This window comes from Bombina bombina, chromosome 6 (genome assembly GCF_027579735.1).
Source record: "Bombina bombina isolate aBomBom1 chromosome 6, aBomBom1.pri, whole genome shotgun sequence".
NCBI classification, from domain to species: Eukaryota; Metazoa; Chordata; class Amphibia; order Anura; family Bombinatoridae; genus Bombina; species Bombina bombina.
In genome coordinates this window covers 1088407387-1088431744 of record NC_069504.1, presented here as the reverse complement: position 1 = coordinate 1088431744, position 24358 = coordinate 1088407387, and the positions used below count along the sequence as shown (strand labels likewise).

General features: G+C 40.7%; 1 protein-coding gene across 1 annotated transcript in view; it reads right to left on the bottom strand.

The window, feature by feature from the left end:
- The window catches only part of BRAF (B-Raf proto-oncogene, serine/threonine kinase), a 375820-nt gene extending 355758 nt beyond the window's left edge, over window positions 1–20062 (bottom strand). Inside the window, exon 1 of the mRNA XM_053719002.1 lies at window positions 19964–20062. Coding sequence (XP_053574977.1) covers window positions 19964–20047 — 84 coding nt within the window. The 5' untranslated portion in view covers window positions 20048–20062. The remainder of the gene's footprint in view (window positions 1–19963) is intronic.
- Window positions 20063–24358: the final 4296 nt, after the last annotated feature.

Here is a 24358-nt window from a genome sequence, read left to right as displayed (position 1 = left end):
GGGTACAATTTCTTAAACCTTGGAGAAGGAGTAAATGAAGTACCCAGACTATTCCATTCCCTAGAAATTACTTCTGAAATAGCATCAGGAACTGGAAAAACTTCTGGAATAACTACATGAGGTTTAAAAACCGAATTTAAACGTTTAGTAGATTTAGTATCAAGAGGACTAGACTCCTCCATATCTAATGCAATCAACACTTCTTTAAGTAAAGAACGAATAAACTCCATCTTAAATACATATGAAGATTTATCAGTGTCAATATCTGAGGCAGAATCTTCTGAACCAGATAGATCCTCATCTGAAACAGATAAGTCAGAATGATGGCGGTCACTTAAAAATTCATCTGAAATATGAGAAGTTTTAAAAGACCTTTTACGTTTACAGGAAGGAGGAATAACAGACAGAGCCTTCCTAATAGAATTAGAAACAAATTCTTTTACATTTACATGGACATCCTGAACTTTAGATGTTGAAGGAAAAACAACAGGTAAAGGATTATTACTAATGGAGACACTATCTGCGTTAGAAAGTTTATCATGACAACCAACACAAACTACAGCTGGAGGAACAACTACCAAAAGTTTACAACAAATGCATTTAACTTTGGTAGAACCAACATCAGGCAGCATCTTCCCAGAAGTAGATTCTGATCCAGGGTCAGGTTGTGACATCCTGCAATATGTAATAGAAAAAACAACATATAAAGCAAAATTAGCAAATTCCTTATGAAGTGGAGGAATGGGAAAAAAATGCAAAATAAACAAGCCTCTAGCAACCAGAAGCAACAAAAAAATGAGACTTAAATAAATGTGAGAAAAAGTGGAACAAGTATGACGCCCACATTTTTTGACGCCAAATATGACGCCCACATTATTGGCGCCAAGTACAACGCCCATATTTTTTGGCGCCAAGTATGACGCCACATACTCGGACGCCGAAAACGACGCCCACATTTTTTGGCGCAAAAAAACGTCTGAAACACACATGCGTCAAAAAATGACGTAACTACGAACAAACTTCCGGCGTCAACTACAGCGCCGGAAATGACAATTTTGCGCCAAAAAAGTTTGCGCCAAGAATGACGCAATAAATTGAAGCATTTTCTGCCCCCGCGAGCCTAACAGCCCGCAAGGAAAAAAGTCAATTGAAAATTTTCAAGGTAAGAAAAAAATATTTATTCATATGCATTATCCCAAATAATGAAACTGCCAGTCTGAATGAAGGAATACTGATTACCCTGAATCATGGCAAATATAAGTTTAAACACATATATTTAGAACTTTACATATAAGGTGCCCAACCATAGCTTAGAGTGTCATAAATAAAATAAGACTTACTTACCCCAAGACACTCATCTACATATAGTAGATAGCCAAACCAGTACTGAAACGAGAATCAGTAGAGGTAATGGTATATAAGAGTATATCGTCGATCTGAAAAGGGAGGTAGGAGAAGAAATCTCTACGACCGATAACAGAGAACCTATGAAATAGATCCCCTAGAGGAAGACCATGGGTATTCAAATAGGCAATACTCTCTTCACATCCCTCTGACATTCACTGTACTCAGAGGAAAACCGGGCTTCAGCCTGCTGCGAAGCGCATATCAACGTAGAATCTAGCACAAACTTACTTCACCACCTCCATGGGAGGCAAAGTTTGTAAAACTGAATTGTGGGTGTGGTGAGGGGTGTATTTATAGGCATTTTGAGGTTTGGGAAACTTTGCCCCTCCTGGTAGGAATGTATATCCCCATACGTCACTAGCTCATGGACTCTTGCTAATTACATGAAAGAAATATTTTCATGTCCACCGAATCTATCAGAATTCCCAGGAATGGAACTCTTGTGAGAGGAATAAGAACGCTTTTTCACGTTCACCTTCCACCCATGAGATTTTAGAAAGGCCAACACTAAGTCCGTGTGAGACTTGGCAAGTTGGAAAGTCGAAGCTTGAATTAAGATGTCGTCTAGATAAGGCGCCACTGCTATGCCCCTCGGCCTTAGGACCCCCAGAAGGGACCCTAGCACCTTTGTAAAGATTCTTGGCGCCGTGGCCAACCCGAAGGGAAGAGCCACAAACAGGTTTGCCTTTCTGGACAGGCATTACCAGAGGAACTGGTGATGATCTTTGTGGATAGGAATGTGTAGATACGCATCCTTTAGATCCAGGGTAGTCATATATTGACCCTCCTGGATCATTGGAAAAATTGTCTGAATGGACTCCATCTTGAAGGATGGAACTCTTAGGAATTGGTTTAGGATCGTGAGATCTAGAATTGGTCTGAAGGTTCCCTCTTTTTTGGGAACCACAAACAGATTGGAGTAGAAACCTTGCCCCTGTTCTGTTTTCGGAACTGGGCAGATCACTCCCATGGTAAAAAGGTCTTCTACACAGCGTAAGAACGCCTCTCTTTTTGTCTGGTTTACAGACAATTCAGAAAGATGGAACCTCCCCCTTGGAGGAGAATCTTTGAAATCTAGGAGATACCCCTGGGTTACAATTTCTACGGCCCAGGAGTCCTGAACGTCTCTTGCCCAGGCCTGAGCAAAGAGAAAGTCTACCCCCTACTTGATCCGGTCCCGGATCGGGGGCTACCCCTTCATGCTGTCTTAGTGGCAGCAGCAGGCTTTTTGACCTGTTTACCCTTGCTCCAAGCCTAGTTAGGTCTCCAGGTTGGCTTGGATTGAGCAAAGTTCGCCTCTTGCTTTGCAGAAGGGGAAGAGGAAGCGGGACCACCCTTGAAGTTTCGAAAGGAACTAAAATTATTTTGTTTGGTCCTTGTCTTATTTGACTTATCTTGAGGGAGGGCATGACCCTTCCCTCCAGTGATGTCTGAAATGATCTCTTTCAGTGCAGGCCCGAATAGGGTCTTACCTTTGAAAGGGATGGTCAGCTGATCAGGACTTAAGCCATAACGCTCTTTGCGCTAAAATGGCAAAACCTGTATTCTTTGCCGCTAACTTAGCAAGATGAAAAGCGGCGTCTGTAATAAAAGAATTAGCCAACTTAAGGGCCTTAATTCTGTCCAAAATATCATCTAGTGGGGTCTCCATCTGAAGAGCCTCTTCTAGAGCCTCAAACCAAAAGGCAGCTGCAGTGGTTACCGGAACAATGCACGCTATAGGTTGAAGAAGAAAACCCTGATGAACAAAAATTTTCTTTAGGAGACCCTCTAACTTTTTATCCATAGGATCAATGAAAGCACAACTGTACGCTTAGCCAGAGTAGAAATAGCTCCCTCCACCTTAGGGACCGTCTGCCATGAGTCCTTTATGGTGTCAGAAATGGGGAACATTTTCTTAAAAACAGGAGGGGGAGCGAACTGAATACCTGGTCTATCCCACTCCTTAGTAACAATGTCCAAAATCCTCTTAGGGACCGGAAAAACAGTGTAAACAGAAACCTCTAAATATTTGTCCATTTTACACAATTTCTCTGGAACGACAATAGGGTCACAATCATCCAGAGTAGCTAAAACCTCCCTGAGCAATAAACGGAGGTGCTCTAGATTAAATTTAAATGCCGTCATATCTGAATCTGTCTGAGTGAACATCTTTCCTGAATCAGAAATCTCTCCCTCAGACAGCAAATCCCTCATCCCTACCTCAGAACATTGTGAGGGAATATCAGATACGGCTACTAAAGCATCAGAAGGCTCAGCATTTGTTCTTAACCCAGAGCTACTGCGCTTCCCTTGCAACCCTGGCAGTTTAGATAAAACCTCTGTGAGGGTAGTATTCATAACTGAAGCCATATCTTGCAAGGTGAAAAAATTAGACGCACTAGAAGTACTTGGCGTCGCTTGTGCAGGCGTAACTGGTTGTGACACTTGGGGAGAAATAGATGGCGAAACCTGATTTCCTTCTGTCTGAGAATCATTTAATGCCAAATTCTTATAAGTCAAAATATGCTGTTTGCAATTTAGACATATCAGTACAGATGGGACACATTCTTAGAGGGGGTTCCACAATGGCTTCTAAACAAATTGAACAATGTGTTTCCTCAGTGTCAGACATGTTTAACAGGCTAGTAATGAAGCAAGCAAGCTTGGAAAACACTTTATTTAATGGAAAAAAACACAATTTGCAAAAACGGTACTTTACCTTTAAGAGAAAAAAAAGGCATATACAAACTGCAAAACAGGTTAAAATTGCTTAAAAAATTCCAAAATTTTAACAGTGTACCCACTAAGCTTTAGAAGGATTGCACCACAAGTAAAAAAGCAATAGACCCCCAAATGAAAAAAACGGATTGATAATTGTCTAAAACCGGTTAAAAACCCCTAAAGCACCTTGCCACAGCTCTGCTGTGGCCCTACCTGCCCTTAGGAAGCAATAATATGGGGTTTAAAGCTTCAATTAGTCCCTCAGAAGACTATCAGGACCTCAGGAGAAGTTGCTTGCTGCTTGTAAATGTAGGCCCGCCCACCTCACTCGATGTTGCTAGGGTCTACACAAAACTAACAAACCCTGCCTGAAAGCCATGTGGGTTATAAACAACCCCAAAGAACCCTCAAGCAAATGTCCCATAAAACAGAAAACGTTACTCCCACACACAAAAACGTTTGTCCCAAATTCACATACACTGAGTGCCCACAAAAAAACAATTTATGTAAGAACTTACCTGATAAATTCATTTCTTTCATATTAGCAAGAGTCCATGAGCTAGTGACGTATGGGATATACATTCCTACCAGGAGGGGCAAAGTTTCCCAAACCTCAAAATGCCTATAAATACACCCCTCACCACACCCACAAATCAGTTTAACGAATAGCCAAGAAGTGGGGTGATACGAAAAAAGTGCGAAAGCATAAAAAACAAGGAATTGGAATAATTGTGCTTTATACAAAAAAATCATAACCACCACAAAAAAGGGTGGGCCTCATGGACTCTTGCTAATATGAAAGAAATGAATTTATCAGGTAAGTTCTTACATAAATTATGTTTTCTTTCATGTAATTAGCAAGTCCATGAGCTAGTGACGTATGGGATAATGACTACCCAAGATGTGGATCTTCCACGCAAGAGTCACTAGAGAGGGAGGGATAAAATAAAGACAGCCAATTCCGCTGAAAAATAATCCACACCCAAAATAAAGTTTAAATCTTAGAACAAAAGAAATATGGATTTTCTTTTTGTTTTTTAAAAATCACAAAATTCTTCTAGCTAAAATAGCTAAAGACATAGATTAACCCTCATTTGCGAATATATTCAATAAAATGAAGACACAAATGAAATCATTAGCATGATAGTCCAGTTTAAAGGACCAGTCAAAACAGAGGACTTGCAAAATGCAAAACAACAAGACAAATGCAACAGCACCTAGTCTAGTAAATGTTGTCCCTTTAACAATGCTAAAATAAATCATAATCTGATACTTGATCTTAAAGTAAACAGAAAAAATGAAGCAATTGCAATATCACAGGACCAAGAAAAGTACCTGAAACTAAATAATTTTCCATAAATAAGATATAACTATATAAAGGAAAATAAATACTATTTTGCTATAAAACCAATAGCATAATTAGTAGGAGTAGAGATAGCTCTAATAAATTGGAGAACCCTCCAAATTGAATTTAACTGCTGACAAAGAATATAGTTTAAAAATAAAAGAAAATTCTCAGCCTATTCCATTCCCTAGTATGGGGAATTGGAAAGAAAACCTCTGAAATCACAGAAGAATAAAAAGGCAGAAATAGTGTCAGCTAGTTTTAAAGAACTAGTTACCTTAATATCCAAAATAATCAACACCTCTTCAACAAAGAACAAATGTACTTTAATAATAAAACAATTATATAAAAAAGTAGATTTGTTAGTGTCAATATCTGATGAAGAGAATTTCTGAAAGAGAAAAAAACATCATCAGAGAAGGATAAATCAGTATGTTGTTGGTCATTTGAAACTTCAATAATTAAAAAAGAAGTGAAAAAGACCTAAAAATTGTATTAGAAGGCACGAAGTCAGACAAAGCCTTAATCAGAAAAAATATTTCTTATAAATCTTCTAAACATTTCTTGTACTTAAGAATGGAAATGTATAAAGCATAAAAACTAATGGAATCTGCATGTAAAAGTATATCATAATAACTTATTACAAACCATAGCTAAAGATAAACATTTATAACATTTAAAATAAATGAACTTAGCTTTGGTAGAACTGAAACTCAGTTAAGCATTTTTCCAGAAGTGGCTTCTGACTCAGGGTCAATCGGAGACATCTTGCAATATGTAATAGAAAAAACAACATATAAAGCAAAATTGATCAAATTCCTTAAATGACAGTTTCAGGAATGGGAAAAAATGCCAGTGAACACGCTTCTAGCAACCAGAAGCAATAAATAATGAGACTTAAATAATGTGGAGACAATAGTGACGCCCATATTTTTTAGCGCCAAAAAAGACCCCACATTATTTGGCGCCTAAATGCTTTTGGCGCCAAAAATGACGCCACATCCGGAACGCCGACACCTTTGGCGCAAAAAAAACGTCAAAAAAATGACGCAACTTCCGGCGACACGTATGACGCCGGAAACAGGAAAAAAAAATTTGCGCCAAAAAAGTCCGCGCCAAAAATGACGCAATAAAATGAAGCATTTTCAGCCCCCGCGAGCCTAATAGCCCACAGGGAAAAAGTCAAATTTTTAAGGTAAGAAAAAAATTGATTAATTCATATGCATTATCCCAAATATGAAACTGACTGTCTGAAATAAGGAACGTTGAACATCCTGAGTCAAGGCAAATAAATGTTTGAACACATATATTTAGAACTTTATATAAAAGTGCCCAACCATAGCTTAGAGTGTCTCAGAAAATAAGACTTACTTACCCCAGGACACTCATCTACATGAAGTAGAAAGCCAAACCAGTACTGAAACGAGAATCAGTAGAGGTAATGGTATATATAAGAGTATATCATCGATCTGAAAAGGGAGGTAAGAGATGAATCTCTACGACCGATAACAGAGAACCTATGAAATAGACCCCGTAGAAGGAGATCATTAAATTCAAATAGGCAATACTCTCCTCACATCCCTCTGACATTCACTGCACGCTGAGAGGAAAACCGGGCTCCAACCTTCTGCAGAGCCCATATCAACGTAGAATCTAGCACAAACTTACTTCACCACCTCCATAGGAGGCAAAGTTTGTAAAACTGATTTGTGGGTGTGGTGAGGGGTGTATTTATAGGCATTTTGAGGTTTGGGAAACTTTGCCCCTCCTGGTAGGAATGTATATCCCATACGTCACTAGCTCATGGACTCTTGCTAATTACATGAAAGAAATTAACCCTTTATGCAAGCTAGTAAAAACCTCTGATAACACTAGGATTACTGCTTACCCTTCCCCTAATGGGGATACTGTCAGCCTTTCTGAGTTAACACAGTCTCTGCAGAAAATATAACTGAACATACCTCATTGCTGTATAGCAAAAAACCATTCCTCACACTGAAGTTTTCCTGTACTCCTCAGCTTCTGTGGGAACAGCAGTGGACCTTAGTTACAAATGCTAAGATCATCATCCTCCAGGCAGAAATCTTCATCTATGTCCTGCCTGAGAGTAAATAGTACAACACCAGTACTATTTAAAAATAACAAACACTTGATTGAAGATAAAATAAAACAGTTTAACACCTCTTCTCTTTACCCTTCCTGCTTAGAGCCAGCAAAGAGAATGACTGGGGGTGGAGTTAAGGGGGGAGCTATATAGACAGCTCTGTTGTGGTGCTCTCTTTGCTACTTCCTGTCAGGAAGGACAATATCCCACAAGTTAGGATGAATCCGTGGACTCGGTACATCTTGCAAAAGAAAAAAACATAAATTTATGCTTACCTGATAAATGTATTTCTCTTGTGATGTATCGAGTCCACGGATTCATCCTTACTTGTGGGATATTCTCCCCTACAGGAAGGGGCAAAGAGAGCAACCAAAGCAGAGCTGTCTATATAGCTCCCCCCTTAGCTCCACCCCCCAGTCATTCGACCGAAGGCTAGGAAGAAAAAGGAGAAACTATAGGGTGCAGTGGTGACTGAAAGTTTTAAAATAAAAATATATATGCCTGTCTTAAAAAAACAGGGTGGGCCGTGGACTCGATACATCACAAGAGAAATACATTTATTAGGTAAGCATAAAACAAAATTTATGCTTACCTGATAAATTTATTTCTCTTGTGGTGTATCCAGTCCACGGATTCATCCATTACTTGTGGGATATTCTCCTTCCCAACAGGAAGCTGCAAGAGGATCACCCACAGCAGAGCTGTCTATATAGCTCCTCCCCTAACTTCCACCTCCAGTCATTCGACCGAAGACAAGCAAGAGAAAGGAGAAACTATAGGGTGCAGTGGTGACTGTAGTTTAGAAATAAAAAACACCTGCCTTAAAATGACAGGGCGGGCCGTGGACTGGATACACCACAAGAGTAATAAATTTATCAGGTAAGCATAAATTTTGTTTTCTCTTGTAAGGTGTATCCATTCCACGGATTCATCCATTACTTGTGGGATACCAATACCAAAGCTATAGGACACGGATGAAGGGAGGGACAAGGCAGGTGCTTAAACGGAAGGCACCACTGTCTGTAAGACCTTTCTCCCAAAAATAGCCTCCGAAGAAGCAAAAGTATCAAATTTGTAGAATTTAGAAAAAGTATGAAGCGAAGACCAAGTCGCCGCCTTACAAATCTGTTCAAGAGAAGCCTCATTTTTAAAAGCCCATGTGGAAGCCACCGCTCTAGTGGAATGAGCTGTAATTCTTTCAGGAGGCTGCTGGCCAGCAGTCTCATAAGCTAAACGGATTATGCTTCTCAGCCAAAAGGAAAGAGAAGTTGCTGAAGCCTTTTGGCCTCTTCTCTGTCCAGAGTAAACAACAAACAATGCAGATGTTTGACGAAAATCCTTAGTAGCTTGTAAATAAAACTTAAAAGCACGAACCACGTCAAGATTATGTAATAGACGTTCCTTCTTTGAAGAACGATTAGGACACAGTGACGGAACAACAATCTCCTGATTGATATTCTTATTAGATACCACCTTAGGAAGAAACCCAGGTCTGGTACGCAAAACTACCTTATCTGCATGGAAGATCAGATAAGGGGAATAATACTGTAAGGCAGATAACTCTGAAACTCTTCGAGCCAAAGAAATAGCTACCAAAAACAGAACTTTCCAAGATAAAAGCTTGATATCAATGGAATGCAGAGGTTCAAACGGAATCCCTTGAAGAACCTTAAGAACTAAATTTAAACTCCATGGCGGGGCAACAGGTTTAAAACACAGGCTTGATTCTAACTAAAGCCTGTCAAAATGCCTGAACGTCTGGAACATCCGCCAGACGCTTGTGCAAAAGAATAGACAGAGCAGAAATCTGTCCCTTTAAGGAACTAGCTGACAATCCCTTCTCCAATCCCTCTTGGAAAAAATATAATATCCTGGGAATCCTGACTTTAGTCCATGAGTAACCCTTGGATTCACACCAATGAAGATATTTACACCATATCTTATGATAGATTTTCCTGGTGACGGGCTTTCAAGCCTGAATTAAAGGTATCAATGACTGACTCGGAGAAACCGCGTTTTGATAAAATCAAGCGTTCAATCTCCAAGCAGTCAGACGCAGAGAAATTTGATTTGGATGGTTGAAATGACCCTGAAGTAGAAGGTCCTGTCTCAGCGGTAGAGTCCATGGTGGAAGGGATGACATGTCCACCAGATCTGCATACCAAGTCCTGCGTGGCCACGCAGGTGCTATCAAAATCACTGAAGCTCTCTCCTGCTTGATCTTGGCAATCAGACGAGGGAGCAGAGGAAACGGTGGAAACACATAAGCCAGGTTGAAGGACCAAGGCGCTGCTAGAGCATCTATCAGCGCTGCCTTGGGATCCCTGGACCTGGACCCGTAACAAGGAAGCTTGGCGTTCTGACGAGACGCCATGAGATCCAATTCTGGTTTGCCCCAACGTTGAATCAACTGTGCAAACACTTCCGGATGGAGTTCCCACTCCCCCGGATGAAAAGTCTGCCGACTTAGAAAATCTGCCTCCCAGTTCTCTACTCCTGAGATATGGATAGCTGATAGATGGCAAGAGTGAACCTCTGCCCATAGAATTATTTTTGAAACCTCTAACATTGCTAGGGAACTCCTTGTTCCCCCTTGATGGTTGATGTAGGCTACAGTCGTGATATTTTCCGACTGAAATCTGATGAACCTGACCGCAGCAAGCTGAGGCCAAGCCTGAAGAGCATTGAATATCGCTCTTAGTTCCAGAAGGTTTATCGAAAGGAGTGTCTCCTCCTGAGTCCACGAGCCCTGAGCCTTCAGGGAGTTCCAGACTGCACCCCAGCCGAGAAGGCTGGCATCTGTCGTTACTATAGTCCAATCTGGCCTGCGGAAGCTCATCCCCTTGGACAGATGGACCTGAGATAGCCACCAGAGAAGAGAATCCCTGGTTTCTTGATCCAGATTTAGTAGAGGGGACAAATCTGTGTAATCCCCAATTCCACTGACTGAGCATGCTAAGTTGCAGCGGTCTGAGATGTAGGCAGGCAACCGGTACTATGTCCATTGCCGCTACCATTAAACCGATTATTTCCATACACTGAGCCACTGAAGGACGAGAAGTGAAATAAAGAACACGGCAAGAGTCTAGAAGTTTTGACAATCTGGCCTTCGTTAGGTAAATCTTAATTTCTACCGAACCTATCAGAGTCCCTAGGAATGAAACTTTTGTTAGAGGTGATAGAGAGCTCTTTTCTTCGTTCACCTTCCACCCATGGGACCTCAGAAATGCCAGAACAATGTCCATGTGGGACCTGGCAACTTGAAAAGTCGACGCCTGTATCAGAATGTCGTCTAAGTAAGGGGCTACTGTTATACCTCGCAGCCTTAGGACCGCTAGAAGGGAACCTAGAACCTTTGTAAAGATTCTTGGTGCCGTGGCCAACCCGAAGGGAAGAGCCACAAACTGGTAGTGCCTGTCTAGAAAGGCAAACCTGAGAAAACGATCATGATCTTTGTGTATCGGGATAAGCATCCTTTAGGTCAACGGTAGTCATATATTGACCCTCCTGGATCATAGGAAGGATGGTTCGAATAGTCTCCATCTTGAAGGATGGAACTCTGAGAAATTTGTTTAAGATTTTGAGATCTAAGATTGGTCTGAATGTTCCCTCTTTCTTGGGAACTACAAACAGATTTGAATAGAAGACCTGACCCTGTTCCTCCTGCGGAACTGGGTGGATCACTCCCATAATTAGAAGGTCTTGAACACAATGTAAGAATGCCTCTCTTTTTATCTGGTTTGCAGATAAAAGTGAGAGATGAAATCTCCCTTTTGGGGGAGAGGTTTTGAATTCCAGAAGATAACCCTTGGACACAATTTCCAATGCCCAGGGATCCTGGACATCTCTTGCCCAAGCCTGGGCGAAGAGAGAGAGAGAGTCTGCCCCCTACTAGATCAGTTTCCGGATCGGGGGCTGCTCCTTCATGCTGTCTTAGAGGCAGCAGCAGGCTTTTTGGCCTGTTTCCCCTTGTTCCAAGCCTGGTTAGGTCTCCAGACCGGCTTAGACTGGGTAAAAGTTCCCTCTTGTTTTGTGTTAGAGGAAGTTGAAGCTGCGCCACTCTTGAAGTTTCGAAAGGGCCGAAAACTAGACTGTTTGGTCCTTAATTTGTTGGACCTGTCTTGAGGAAGGGCGTGACCTTTTCCTCCAGTGATGTCAGAAATTATCTCATTCAGTCCAGGCCTGAATAGGGTCTGTCCTTTGAAGGGAATGTTGAGAAGTTTAGACTTTGAAGTCACGTCAGCTGACCAGGATTTAAGCCATAGCGCCCTGCGCGCCTGAATAGCAAAACCTGAATTTTTAGCCGTTAGCTTGGTTAAATGAACAACGGCATCAGAAACAAATGAATTGGCTAGCTTAAGGGCCCTAAGCTTGTCAATAATATCTTCCAACAGGGTTTCCACCTGTAGAGCCTCCTCTAGGGACTCAAACCAGAAAGCCGCAGCAGCAGTGACTGGGGCAATGCATGCAAGAGGCTGGATAAAAAATTTCTTAAGGTAACCCTCTAATTTTTTATCCATTGGATCTAGAAAAGCACAACTGTCCTCAACAGGGATAGTGGTACGCTTAGCTAGAGTAGAAACTGCTCCCTCCACCTTAGGGACCGTCTGCCATAAGTCCTGCGTAGCGGCGTCTATAGGAAACATCTTTTTAAAAACAGGAGGGGGAGAGAACGGTACACTTGGTCTATCCCATTCCTTTGTAAAACCTTTTAGGGATTGGAAAAACATCAGTGTAAGTAGGTACTGCATAGTATTTATCCAAACTACATAATTTCTCTGGGACTACAATAGTGTCAGAGTCGCCCAGAGTTGCTAAAACCTCCCTGAGCAATACGCGGAGGTGTTCAAGCTTAAATTTAAATGTAGACATATCAGAATCAGATTGAAGTATCTTCCCTGAATCAGAAAATTCACCCACAGATTGCAGCTCCCCTGCTTCAGCTTCAGTATAATGTGAGAGTGTATCAGACATAGCTACTAAAGCGTCAGAGAGCTCTGTATTTATTCTAGTCCCAGAGCTGTCTCGCTTTCCTTGCAATCCTGGCAGTTTAGAAAATACCTCTGTAAGGGTATGATTCATAACTGCCGCCATGTCTTGCAAGGTATACGCAATGGGCGCGCTAGATGTACTAGGCGTCCCCTGAGCGGGATTTATAGGCTCTGACACGTGGGGAGAGTTAGACGACATAACTTCCTCCTTGTCAATTTCTTCTGGTGATAAATTTTTTAAAGCCAGAATATGGTCTTTGTAATCTATAGTAAAATCAGTGCATTTGGTACACATTCTAAGAGGGGGTTCCACGATTGCTTCTAAACATAATGAACAATGAGTTTCCTCTATGTCAGACATGTTTAAACAGACTAGTAATGAGACCAGCAAGCTTGGAAAACACTTTAATAACTGAACAAGCAGAAAATAAAAACGGTACTGTGCCTTTAAGAGAAAAAAACAATCACAGAAACTGCAAAACAGTGAAAAAAGCTGTAAATCTTACGAAATTTGTGTATAATAGGCTAAAAGAGCATTGCACCCACTTGCAAATGGATGATTAACCCCTTAGTTTCAAAACCGGATCAAAAAAACAATATAAACGTTTTTAAACAGTCACACCAAACTGCCACAGCTCTACTGTGACCCTACCTGCCCATACGACTTTGAAAGGCACAAAAACCCTTTAGAGAGGTCCTAAATGTTCAGGGGACTCCTTCAGGGAAGCTGGATGTCTCAAACTGCAAAAACTAATGCACAATTTAGGCGTGAAAATAGGCCCCTCCCAGCCTGTACTCAGTGAGAGGGCCTTAAAAAACTATCCCTAGGCAAAATCTAGTCAGCCATGTGGAAAAAACTGGGCCCCAGAATAAAGTTTTATCACCAATATGTAATAAACGTTCATACACCTTCAGCAAACGTTATATCTATTCAGTAATGTGAGTAAATAATAAAAATATTACCCTTTACAGCAAGCATGATACCAGTCGTTATTAAATCACTAATCAGGCTTACCTTAAATAAATCCGGTATTGTCAGCATTTTCTAGCGAATCATTTCTCTAGAAAAATTTAAAACTGCACATACCTCATAGCAGGAGACCCTGCACGCTATTCCCCCAACTGAAGTTACCTCATCTCTTCAGTTATGTGTGAGAACAGCAATGGATCTTAGTTACAACCTGCTAAGATCATCAAAGACCACAGGCAGACTCTTCTTCAACTTTCTGCCTGAGGCTAAAATAGTACAACTCCGGTACCATTTGAAAATAACAAACTTTTGATTGAAGATAAACTACATTAATGCACCACATCTCTCTAGCTACTTCCCTTGTCGAGAGCTGCAAGAGAATGACTGGAGGTGGCAGTTAGGGGAGGCGCTATATAGACAGCTCTGCTGTGGGTGATCCTCTTGCAGCTTCCTGTTGGGAAGGAGAATATCCCACAAGTAATGGATGAATCCGTGGACTGGATACACCTTACAAGAGAAATTATGTTGTTTTCTCTTGTAAGATGTATCGAGTCCACAGATTCATCATTACTTGTGGGATACCAATACCAAAGCTTTAAGACACGGATGAAGGGAGGGACAAGACAGGGACCTTAAATGGAAGGCACCACTGCTTGTAGAACCTTTCTCCCAAAAATAGACTCCGAAGAAGCAAAAGTATCGAATTTGTAAAATTTGGAAAAAGTATGAAGCGAAGAACAAGTCGCCGCCTTACAAATCTGTTCAACAGAAGCCTCATTTTAAAAAGCCCATGTGGAAGCCACAGCTCTAGTAGAATGAGCAGTAATCCCTTTCAGGAGGCTGCCGTCCAGCAGCCTCATAGGCCAAACGGATGATGCTTTTCAGCCAAAAGGAAAGAGGTAGCCGTAGCCCTTTGACCTCTCCGTTTACCAGAATAAACAACAAAGAAGAAGATGTTTGACTGAAATCTTTAGTTGCTTGTAAGTAGAATTTTAAAGCACGAACCACATCAAGATTGTGTAACAGACGTTCCTTCTTAAATGAAGGATTAGGACACAAAGAAGGAACAACAAACTCTTGATTGATATTCTTATTAGAAACAACCTTAGGAAGAAACCCAGGTTTGGTACGTAAAACCACCTTATCTGCATGGAAAACAAGGTAAGGTGAATCACATTGTAAAGCAGATAGCTTAGAAACTCTTCGAGCCGAAGAGATAGCTACAAAAAACAAAACTTTCCAAGATAGAAGCTTAATATCTATGGAATGCATAGGTTCAAACTGAACCCCTTGAAGAACTTTAAGAACTAAGTTAAGGCTCCATGGCGGAGCAACAGGTTTAAATACAGGCTTGATTCTGACCAAAGCCTGACTAAATGCTTGAACGTCTGGAACATCTGCCAGACGTTTGTGAAGTAGAATAGACAAAGCAGATATTTGTCCTTTTAGGGAACTAGCAGATAATCCCTTCTCCAAACCTTCTTGGAGAAAAGACAATATTCTAGGAATCCTAATCTTACTCCACGAGTAACCTTTGGATTCACACCAATAAAGATATTTGCGCCAAATCTTATGATAGATCTTCCTGGTGAAAGGCTTTCTAGCCTGAATCAGGGTATCAATGACTGACTCAGAGAAACCACACTTAGATAGAATCAGGCGTTCAATCTCCAAGCAGTCAGATGCAGAGAAATTAGATTTGGATGCGTGAACGGACCTTGGATTAGAAGGACCCGCCTCATTGGCAGAGTCCACGGTGGAACCGAGGACATGTCCACTAGGTCTGAATACCAAGTCCTGCGTGGCCACGCAGGTGCTATCAGAATTACCGAAGCTCTCTCCTGCTTGATTCTGGCAACCAGACGTGGAAGGAGAGGAAACTGTGGAAATACATAGGCCAGATTGAAGGACCAAGGTACTGCTAGAGCATCTATCAGTATCGCCTTGGGATCCCAGGACCTGGACCCGTAGCGAGGAAGTTTGGCATTCTGACGAGACGCCATCAGATCCAATTCTGGTGTGCCCCATAGCTGAAACAGCTGGGCAAATACCTCCGGATGGAGTTCCCACTCCCCCGGATGAACAGTCTGACAACTTAAAAAATCCGCCTCCCAGTTCTCTTCTCCTGGGATGTGGATCACAGAGATGGCAAGAGTGATCCTCTGCCCACCGGATTTTGGTTACCTCCATCATCGCTAGAGAACTCCTTGTTCCTCCTTGATGACTGATATAAGCTACAGTCGTGATATTGTCCGACTGAAACCTGATGAATTTGGCCATAGCAAACTGAGGCCACGCCTGAAGTGCATTGAATATCGCTCTCAGTTCTAGAATGTTTATCGGAAGGAGAGCTTCCTCCCGAGACCATAAGCCCTGTGCTTTCAGGGAATTCCAGACTGCACCCCAGCCTAGCAGACTGGCATCTGTCGTTACAATGAGCCACTCTGGCCTGCGGAAACACATTCCCTGAGACAGGTGGTCCTGAGACTACCACCAGAGAAGAGAATCTCTGGTCTCCTGGTCCAGATGCAGTTGAGGAGATAAATTTGCATTTTTCCCATTCCACTGTTTGAGCATGCATAGCTGCAGTGGTCTGAGGTGTAGGTGGGTAAAAGGAACTATGTCCATTGCCGCTACCATGAGTCAGATTACCTCCATACACTGAGCCACTGATGGCCGAGGAATGGAATGAAGAGTTTGGCAAGTGGTTAAGAGTTTTAACTTTCTGACCTCCGTCAGAAATATTTTCATTTCTACCGAGTCTATCAGAGTCCCTAGGAAGGAAACTCTTCTGAGAGGGAAGAGAGAACTCTTTTTTATGTTCACCTTCCACCCGTGAGATCTCAGAAAAGCCAACACGATGTCTGTGTGAGACTTGGCTAGCTGGAAAGTCGACGCCTGAATTAAGATGTTGTCTAGATAAGGCGCCACTGCTATGCCCCGTGGTCGTAGAACCGCCAGAAGGGACCCTAGCAATTTTGTGAAAATTCTGGGAGTCGTGGCCAATCCGAAGTGAAGGGCCACAAACTGGTAATGCCTGTTTAGAAAGGTGAATCTGAGGAATTGATGAAGATCTCTGAGAATAGGGATGTGTAGATACGCATCCTTTAAGTCCACGGTAGTCATATTGACCCTCCTCGATCAGAGGTAGAATAGTCCGAATAGTCTCCATCTTGAATGATGGAACCCTGAGGAACTTGTTTAGAATTTTGAGATCCAAGATTGATCTGAAAGTTCCCTCTTTCTTGGGAACCACAAACAGGTTTGAATAAAACCCTAGTCCCTGTTCCTCTTTTGGGACTGGGCGAATCACTCCCATGGTATGTAGGTCTTCTACACAGCGTAAGAACGCCTCTCTCTTTGTCTGGTTTACAGACAATCGAGAAATGTGAAATCTCCCCCTTGGAAGGGAGCCCTTGAATTCCATAAGATATCCCTGGGACACAATTTCTAAAGCCCAGGGATCCTGAACATCTCTCGCCCAAGCCTGAGCGAAGAGAGTCTGCACCCTACTAGATCCGGTCCCGTATCGGGGGCTACCCCTTCATGCTGTCTTAGAGGCAGCTGCAGGCTTCTTGGCCTGTTTACCCTTGTTCCAAGCCTGGTTAGGTCTCCAGACTGACTTGGATTGAGCGAAATTCCCCTCTTGCTTTGTAGCAGAGGAAGCTGAAGCGGGACCACTCTTAAAGTTCCGAAAGGAACAAATTATTTTGTTTGGTCCTCATCTTATTTGATCTATCCTGAGGGAGGGCATGACCTTTCCCTCCAGTGATGTCTGAAATCTCTTTCAGTTCAGGCCCGAATAGGGTCTTACCCTTGAAAGGAATGTTCAAAAGTTTAGACTTAGATGACACATCAGCAGACCAGGACTTAAGCCATAACGCCCTGCGTGCTAAAATGGCAAAACCTGAATTCTTTGCTGCTAATTTAGCCAGTTGAAAAGCAGCATCTGTAATAAAAGAATTAGCCAACTTAAGGGCCTTCATTCTGTCCATAATTTCTTCTAATGGAGTCTCCATTTGAAGAGCCTCAAACCAGAAAGCAGATGCAGTAGTTACAGGAACAATGCATGCAATAGGTTGAAGAGAAAAACCTTGATAAACAAATTTTCTTCAGGAGACCCTCTAATTTTTTATCCATAGGATCTTTGAAAGAACAACTGTCCTCAATAGGTATAGTTGTACATTTAGACAGAGTAGAAATAGCTGCCTCAACCTTAGGAACTGTCTGCCATGAGTCCCCTATGGTGTCAGATATGGGAAACATTTTCTTAAAAACAGGAGGGGGAGTGAACGGAATACCTGGTCTATCCCACTCCTTAGCAATAATATTCACAATCCTCTTAGGGACTGGAAAAACATCAGTGTAAACAGGAACCTCTAAGTATCTATCCATTTTACACAATTTCTCTGGGACCACTATAGGGTCACAATCATCTAGAGTTGCTAATACCTCCCTAAGCAATAAGCGGAGGTGTTCAAGCTTAAATTTAAAGGTCGTCATATCAGAATCTGTCTGAGGAAGCGTCTTTCCTGAATCAGAAATTTCTCCCTCAGATAACAAATCCCTCGCCCCTTCAGAGCATTGTGAGGGTATATCCGATACGGCTACTAAAGCATGAGACGGCTCAGCATTTTTCCTTAACCCAGAGCTGTCCCGCTTTCCTTGTAAACCAGGCAGTTTGGATAAAACCTCAGTGAAGATTGTATTCATAACTGTGCCCATGTCTTGTAAAATAAATGAATGTGACGCACTAGAGGTACTTGGCGTCCTTTGTGCGGGCGTTACTGGTTGTGACACTTGGGGAGAGCTAGATGGCGAACCCTCATTTACTCCTGACTGAGAATCATCTATTGCCCTATTTTTAAATACTAATATGTTCTTTATAATTTATAGACATATCAGTACAATTGGGACACATTCTAAGAGGGGGTTCCACAATGGCTTCCAAACATATTAAACAAGGATTTTGCTTGGTGTCAGACATGTTAAACAGACTAGTAATGTAACAAGTAAGCTTGGAAAACACTGTAATCAAAGTAAATAACACTTAGAAATAAAACGGTACTGTGCCTTTAAGAGAAAAAAAAGCTGCACAAGTTCTGCAAAACAGTGTAAAAAAAAGCAGTAAACTTAACGAAATTTTTACAGTAGTATCTTACAGCCTTAGTAACTTTGCACAGCTATGCAAATAAACAATTAACCCCTTAATGGCAAAACCGGATTGAAAAAACTTGAAAACCGTTAAAAAAAAAAAAAAAAAAAAAGACTTCCAGCACCTTGCCACAACTCTGCTGTGGCGCCTACCTGCCCTTCAGAACGATTTGTGGGGGGAAAACCACCTTTACAGCCCTCAAACACAGCAGGAACTCTGGAGAGGCAGTTAGATGTCTCTGAGGAAAAGAAACTGCGCAACTGAGGCGTGAAAATAGGCCCCTCCCACCTCACTCGATGTTTTGAGGCCTATCAGAAAAACTCCAGTGTCTCTTAAATAACCATGTGGGTTAAAAACCCAAAAACAAGCCACAATGACCCCTTTAATCACTTCAAAAAACGTTATAATTGCATCATTTACTGAACAAACAAAAACGTTTTTTCCTAACAGTGTCACCAGTAACAAATGAGCCCTTCAAGCAAGCTGAAATTCCTATCCAAGTGTCTGAATACAGCTTACCCTTCCCTCATGGGGATATTGCCAGTCTTTTCTAGAATAAACACAGTCTGTCTAGAAGAAATATAGACTGAACATACCTCATATGCAGCTTAGCATGCAAACCGTTCCCCCCAACTGAAGTGTTCCTGTACTCTTCAGCCCTTGTGAGAACAGCAGTGGATCTTAGTTACAAAGTGCTAAGATCATAATACTCCTTGCAGAAATCTTCATCTCTTTTCTGCCAGAGAGTAAATAGTACACACCGGCACCATTTAAAATAACAAACTTTTGCTTGAGAAATAAAAGAAATAACATTTTTGTCACCACAGTCGCTCTGCACTTCCTAGTTACTTAGAGTAGGCAAAGAGAATGACTGGGGGTGGAGCTAAGGGGGGAGCTATATAAACAGCTCTCTTTGCCACTTCCTGTAGGGGAGGAGAATATCCCACAAGTAAGGATGAATCCGTGGACTCGATACAGCTTACAAGAGAAATATTTCTTCAGAAGTTTACAAATGGAACATAATGTAGTACATAAAATTTGCTTTTTTAGGTTTATACCCACTATACCTTTCTTGCAAAAAAGAAAGATACACAGATAAACCAGCCTACATCATCCTGATTGAAATTTTACAAAACCTGGGATTATACCAAAATAAGGGGAGAAACGGGGTAGGGGGTAGGTAGATGTTTGGTCTTATAGGTTTTAAAAATCTGCAATGCAAAAGGTTAAATTATTTTATACTTTACCTTTTCATAAAATAACTTATGTTTACTCTGATTGCACTTACCTCCAAGTATATTGAAGGGGGATTGTGCTCTCCACCAAATTTGTCTAGCAGGGCTTCAATGTGCTCTTGTGTTAGTTTGATCATCTGTTTGATATTCCACACCTGAAAGGAATAAGACGAGTAAATATTTTATAAGGGGAAAAAAATAATAATAAAAAGGGATAGGAAGTTAAATTCCGAGGGAGCATGTCATTTTAAGACCCTTTTAAATTCACTTCTATTAAATTAAGTTTGTTCTCTCTGTATGTTTTGTTGAAAAGCATATGTACATATCGTAAACTACTGAGAGTTAGCTGGTGATTGGTGTCTTCACACATATGCCTCGTTATTAACTCAGATGTGTTCACAAGTTCAGATTAGTGCATTTTTGGAATGGACTTCAACGATGTGTTTAATCCCTTTGCAGGGGTTAAATTACATAGTTCAGTGTTCACAGAAAATATTGGTATCTGGGTAGCATTGTGAAGTAGCCAGTTGAGGGCAGTATAACATCTGTTACATAATTATTACTTAAACTATCTAAAGCACAAGGTAAAGGCATAATTTAACAAACTGATTTAATGATAATTTTTGCATAAACAGAAACAAATATTAGCCAATTTGAACCTAATATTGGCTTATTTTTAAATTGGAGAACACTGTATTTATATACAAGCAGTAGTGTAAAACATTAGAGCACTCTGTTTGCACTTTTATTTGCCTTAATAAAAAGTCTTCAGACCTCTCCTATATACCAGGTTCAGCTAGTTTAAGGTCAAGAAAACCTATATTTTGAGAGACAAAAAAAAAAGTGTGAAGAAAAGTGTGCTTAGAGGAATGCTGCTACACCTCACCGACGAGGCCCAATGAAGGCCGAAACGATTGTCTGGGGTTGCTGTGTTCCTTGTTCAGAGAGGAATTGCCTGGTATTTCGGCGCTGGACTTACCTTAATAGGCGGGACCAGACTGATATACTACAGGAAAGTTCTACTCTGTGAAAAGCATTGCTGGGCTAAAAGAAGTTGCACCCAGGTGGTAAATCGCCATAGAACAGGCTAACAATGGTATTGAGCTGGTTGTTCGTTCCTGTGAGTGCATTTCTCTGTATGTGTGTGTGTGTGTGTGTGTAATACATACACACACACACACACACACACACACATATATATAATCTGAACTGTCCCAATGCAGTCAATTAGTGACATCATCTGTTTGAGTTATACACCTCATTAAAGGGACACTGAACCCAAATTTTTTCTTTTGTAATTCAGAAAGAGCATGCAATTTTAAGCAACTTTTTAATTTACTCCTATTATCAATTTTTCTTCATTCTCTTGCTATCATTATTTGAAAAAGAAGGCATCTAAGTTTTTTTTGGTTTCAGTACTCTGGACAGCACTTTTTTAATTGGTGGATGAATTTATCCACCAATCAGCAAGGACAACCCAGGTTGTTAACCAAAAATGGGCCGGCATCTAAACTTACATTCTTGCATTTCAAATAAAGATACCAAGAGAATGAAGAAAATTTGATAATAGGAGTAAATTAGAAAGTAGCTTAAAATTTCATGCTCAATCTGAATCACGAAAGAAAATATATGGGTATAGTGTCCCTTTAAGTATAAAAACATCAAATACTGTGAAATTCATTATGTGAATGAATGTGTAGTGAACAAAACAATATAATCTAGATAGCCATTAGGGTTGATTAGCTCTGATCCCTTCTCTGCAGTTCATTTGAGAGGGTTTGTTAGAATGTAAACAGAGTGGGCAACCAATAGGGAGCAGACAACCTTGTCACACCTCTCTATGCTTACACGTGAAACCACAAAGAAATATCCATCTACAATCTACTCGGATATAAATCATATTACTTATATAGATATATGTACTCACTGTAACATCATTTAACAGCCATATTAACTGCTTGCAGAACCGAGAGAGCATTAAATTACAATAGTTCAGCTGGGGGGGGGATGTCCCTCACGTCTTCCCCCACACCTCATCTGACCTTCCATAACCCCGCCTATAATGGGCGTGTACAGTATACCACCACAAACCATGCCTACACAAACCTATCATCCTGCATAAAACCACTAGCCCATCAGTTAACATTAACGGGAAATAAACATCCTCATAATTAATCAGCCATATTAACTACTTACAGAGCCCATTACGTTACAATCACTCAGCTGGTGGTGTGTCACTCACATCATCCCCCATAGCTTACCCGACTTCCCATAGCTCAGCCTCTAATGGGTGTGTATAGTATATCACAACAACCCATGCTTACACAAACCTGTCATCCTGTACATAAACGTTAACCCATTTGTTCAATGTTAACATTCCCAGAAAATAAACACTCATTATCTTTAAGCATGAACATCAACTCAAGCCATGGAAGAGAAGTGTGTGTGAAGTAGCGCCTCACAGGGGGCTGCAGTACGTAAGAGGATTAAACTATATGATGGGCAATTTCAATATTTATATGAAAAACAAATATTGCGTGTGATGGCTGTTATATCGAAAGCCAAATATTTGTGACAAGACAAATCTATGCCACAGAGTATAGCTGGTCGTTGATTAATGTCAATGATTTAGATAAGTAATAGTTGGTAATGGGTCACAATGTTTTATACATATATTAGCTACCAAGTAGCAGTTTAATTCACATAAAGGTGAAATGTAAAGGCAAAGGTATGTCGCAGAATGCTATATGCCGTTGTAGTTTTCAATAATATATATGGTTACTACAAAGGATTAAAAATACATAAAGAACAAAGATACAAATTGTACTGGCAGGGTACAGTAAAAGCAGAAGGAAACTATGCCCTATGCAGCTCAAAATAAGTCTGGAATAGAACATGTACTAATATATATGTTTGAGACGTATAATACATACAACTTTTTTACTCTGAGTGATACAAATATATCCGGAATACTGATAGAGTAAATATCGATACATCATCTAGTTAAAAAGGTATTGCGCAATACTTGTATAGAACACAAAATATAAAAAATATAAAAACCAATGTATTAGGCTTGAGGCTTACAATTATTGTCTCAAGGATCTATGACTGTTAGAAAGAGCAGAGCAGTAGTGGTCTGAGTCGAACGTGTATAAAATGATACTAAATAAAGATTTTGTAGTGATATAACGGATAGTTTAGAGATCGGTATAGGACGCGCTAAAAAAAGGCTCATGTCTCTATGAGAGATAACACTGTAGCAACTATAAATAGTGGTGGTGTTAGAGAACAATTAATATAACTGTGCTAGAGGATATCATAATATATTAATACAAGTATATCGAGTGTAGAAGATTGGTTAATCCGTGTGCCAAGTTCAGTAAAAATACAAAAAATGCATAGTACAGTGATAAACAGTGAGAATGATGACAACAGAAATAATGGAGGGATAACGCCCAAATAATATATATATATCAAATAATAATTCAAAAGGAGTGTCCTTTAAAAAGTGTCCTTAAATGAAGGAATGGAACGCACCGGCATCTGGAAAGAGATTTGCTACCTACATATACCCCCAGTGTGGCATACTTACCTCATTAGATTGGGGTAATATCTGGTAAGGGTATCTTATACCAATTTTTATCCTATATCATCTGACATTTGGCGATTCATCACTCACTGACTATATCCACAGGACTTTCATGGACTAATCTTGTTCACATCATTTTCAGTTATAGTGGATGTATAGGCGCTGTTAAAACACATATATATATATATATATATATATAATACTCTGTCTCCGAAACGACACAATAAATGTTTGGTGTTTGAAAAGACCAGTGAGTGCAAGTTTTTGCTACCATTATCTACTATCCACTAGCACCCTGGCAACTGAATTTGGAAGTGAGAGTGCTCATCTATGGGAATACATACATACATACATACATACATACATACATACACACACACACATTCTTTCATGTAATTGGCAAGAGTCCATGTGCTAGTGATGCATGGGATATACAATTCTACCAGGAGGGGCAAAGTTTCCCGAACCTCAAAATGCCTATAAATACACTCAACACACCAACAATTAAGTTCTGTTTTACAAACTTTGGCTCCTATGGAGGTGGTGAAGTAAGTTTGTGCTTGATTTTTACGATTTCTTCTATTATAAGCACTTCTAAGCATTCTGAAGCCCAATTCCTCTCAGAGTACAGTGTTTGTCAGAGGGATGTGAAGAGTATTGCCTATTGATTTTATGGTTTCCCTCGCAGGGGGAACTTTTCAAGGGTTCTCGTTATCGGTCGTAGGGATTTATCTCCTACCTCCCTTTTCATATCGACGATATACTCATATACCATTACCTCTGCTGATAGTTTTCAGCACTGGTTTGGCTATCTGCTATATGTGAAAGGGTGTCTTACGGTAAGTAAGTATCATTATTT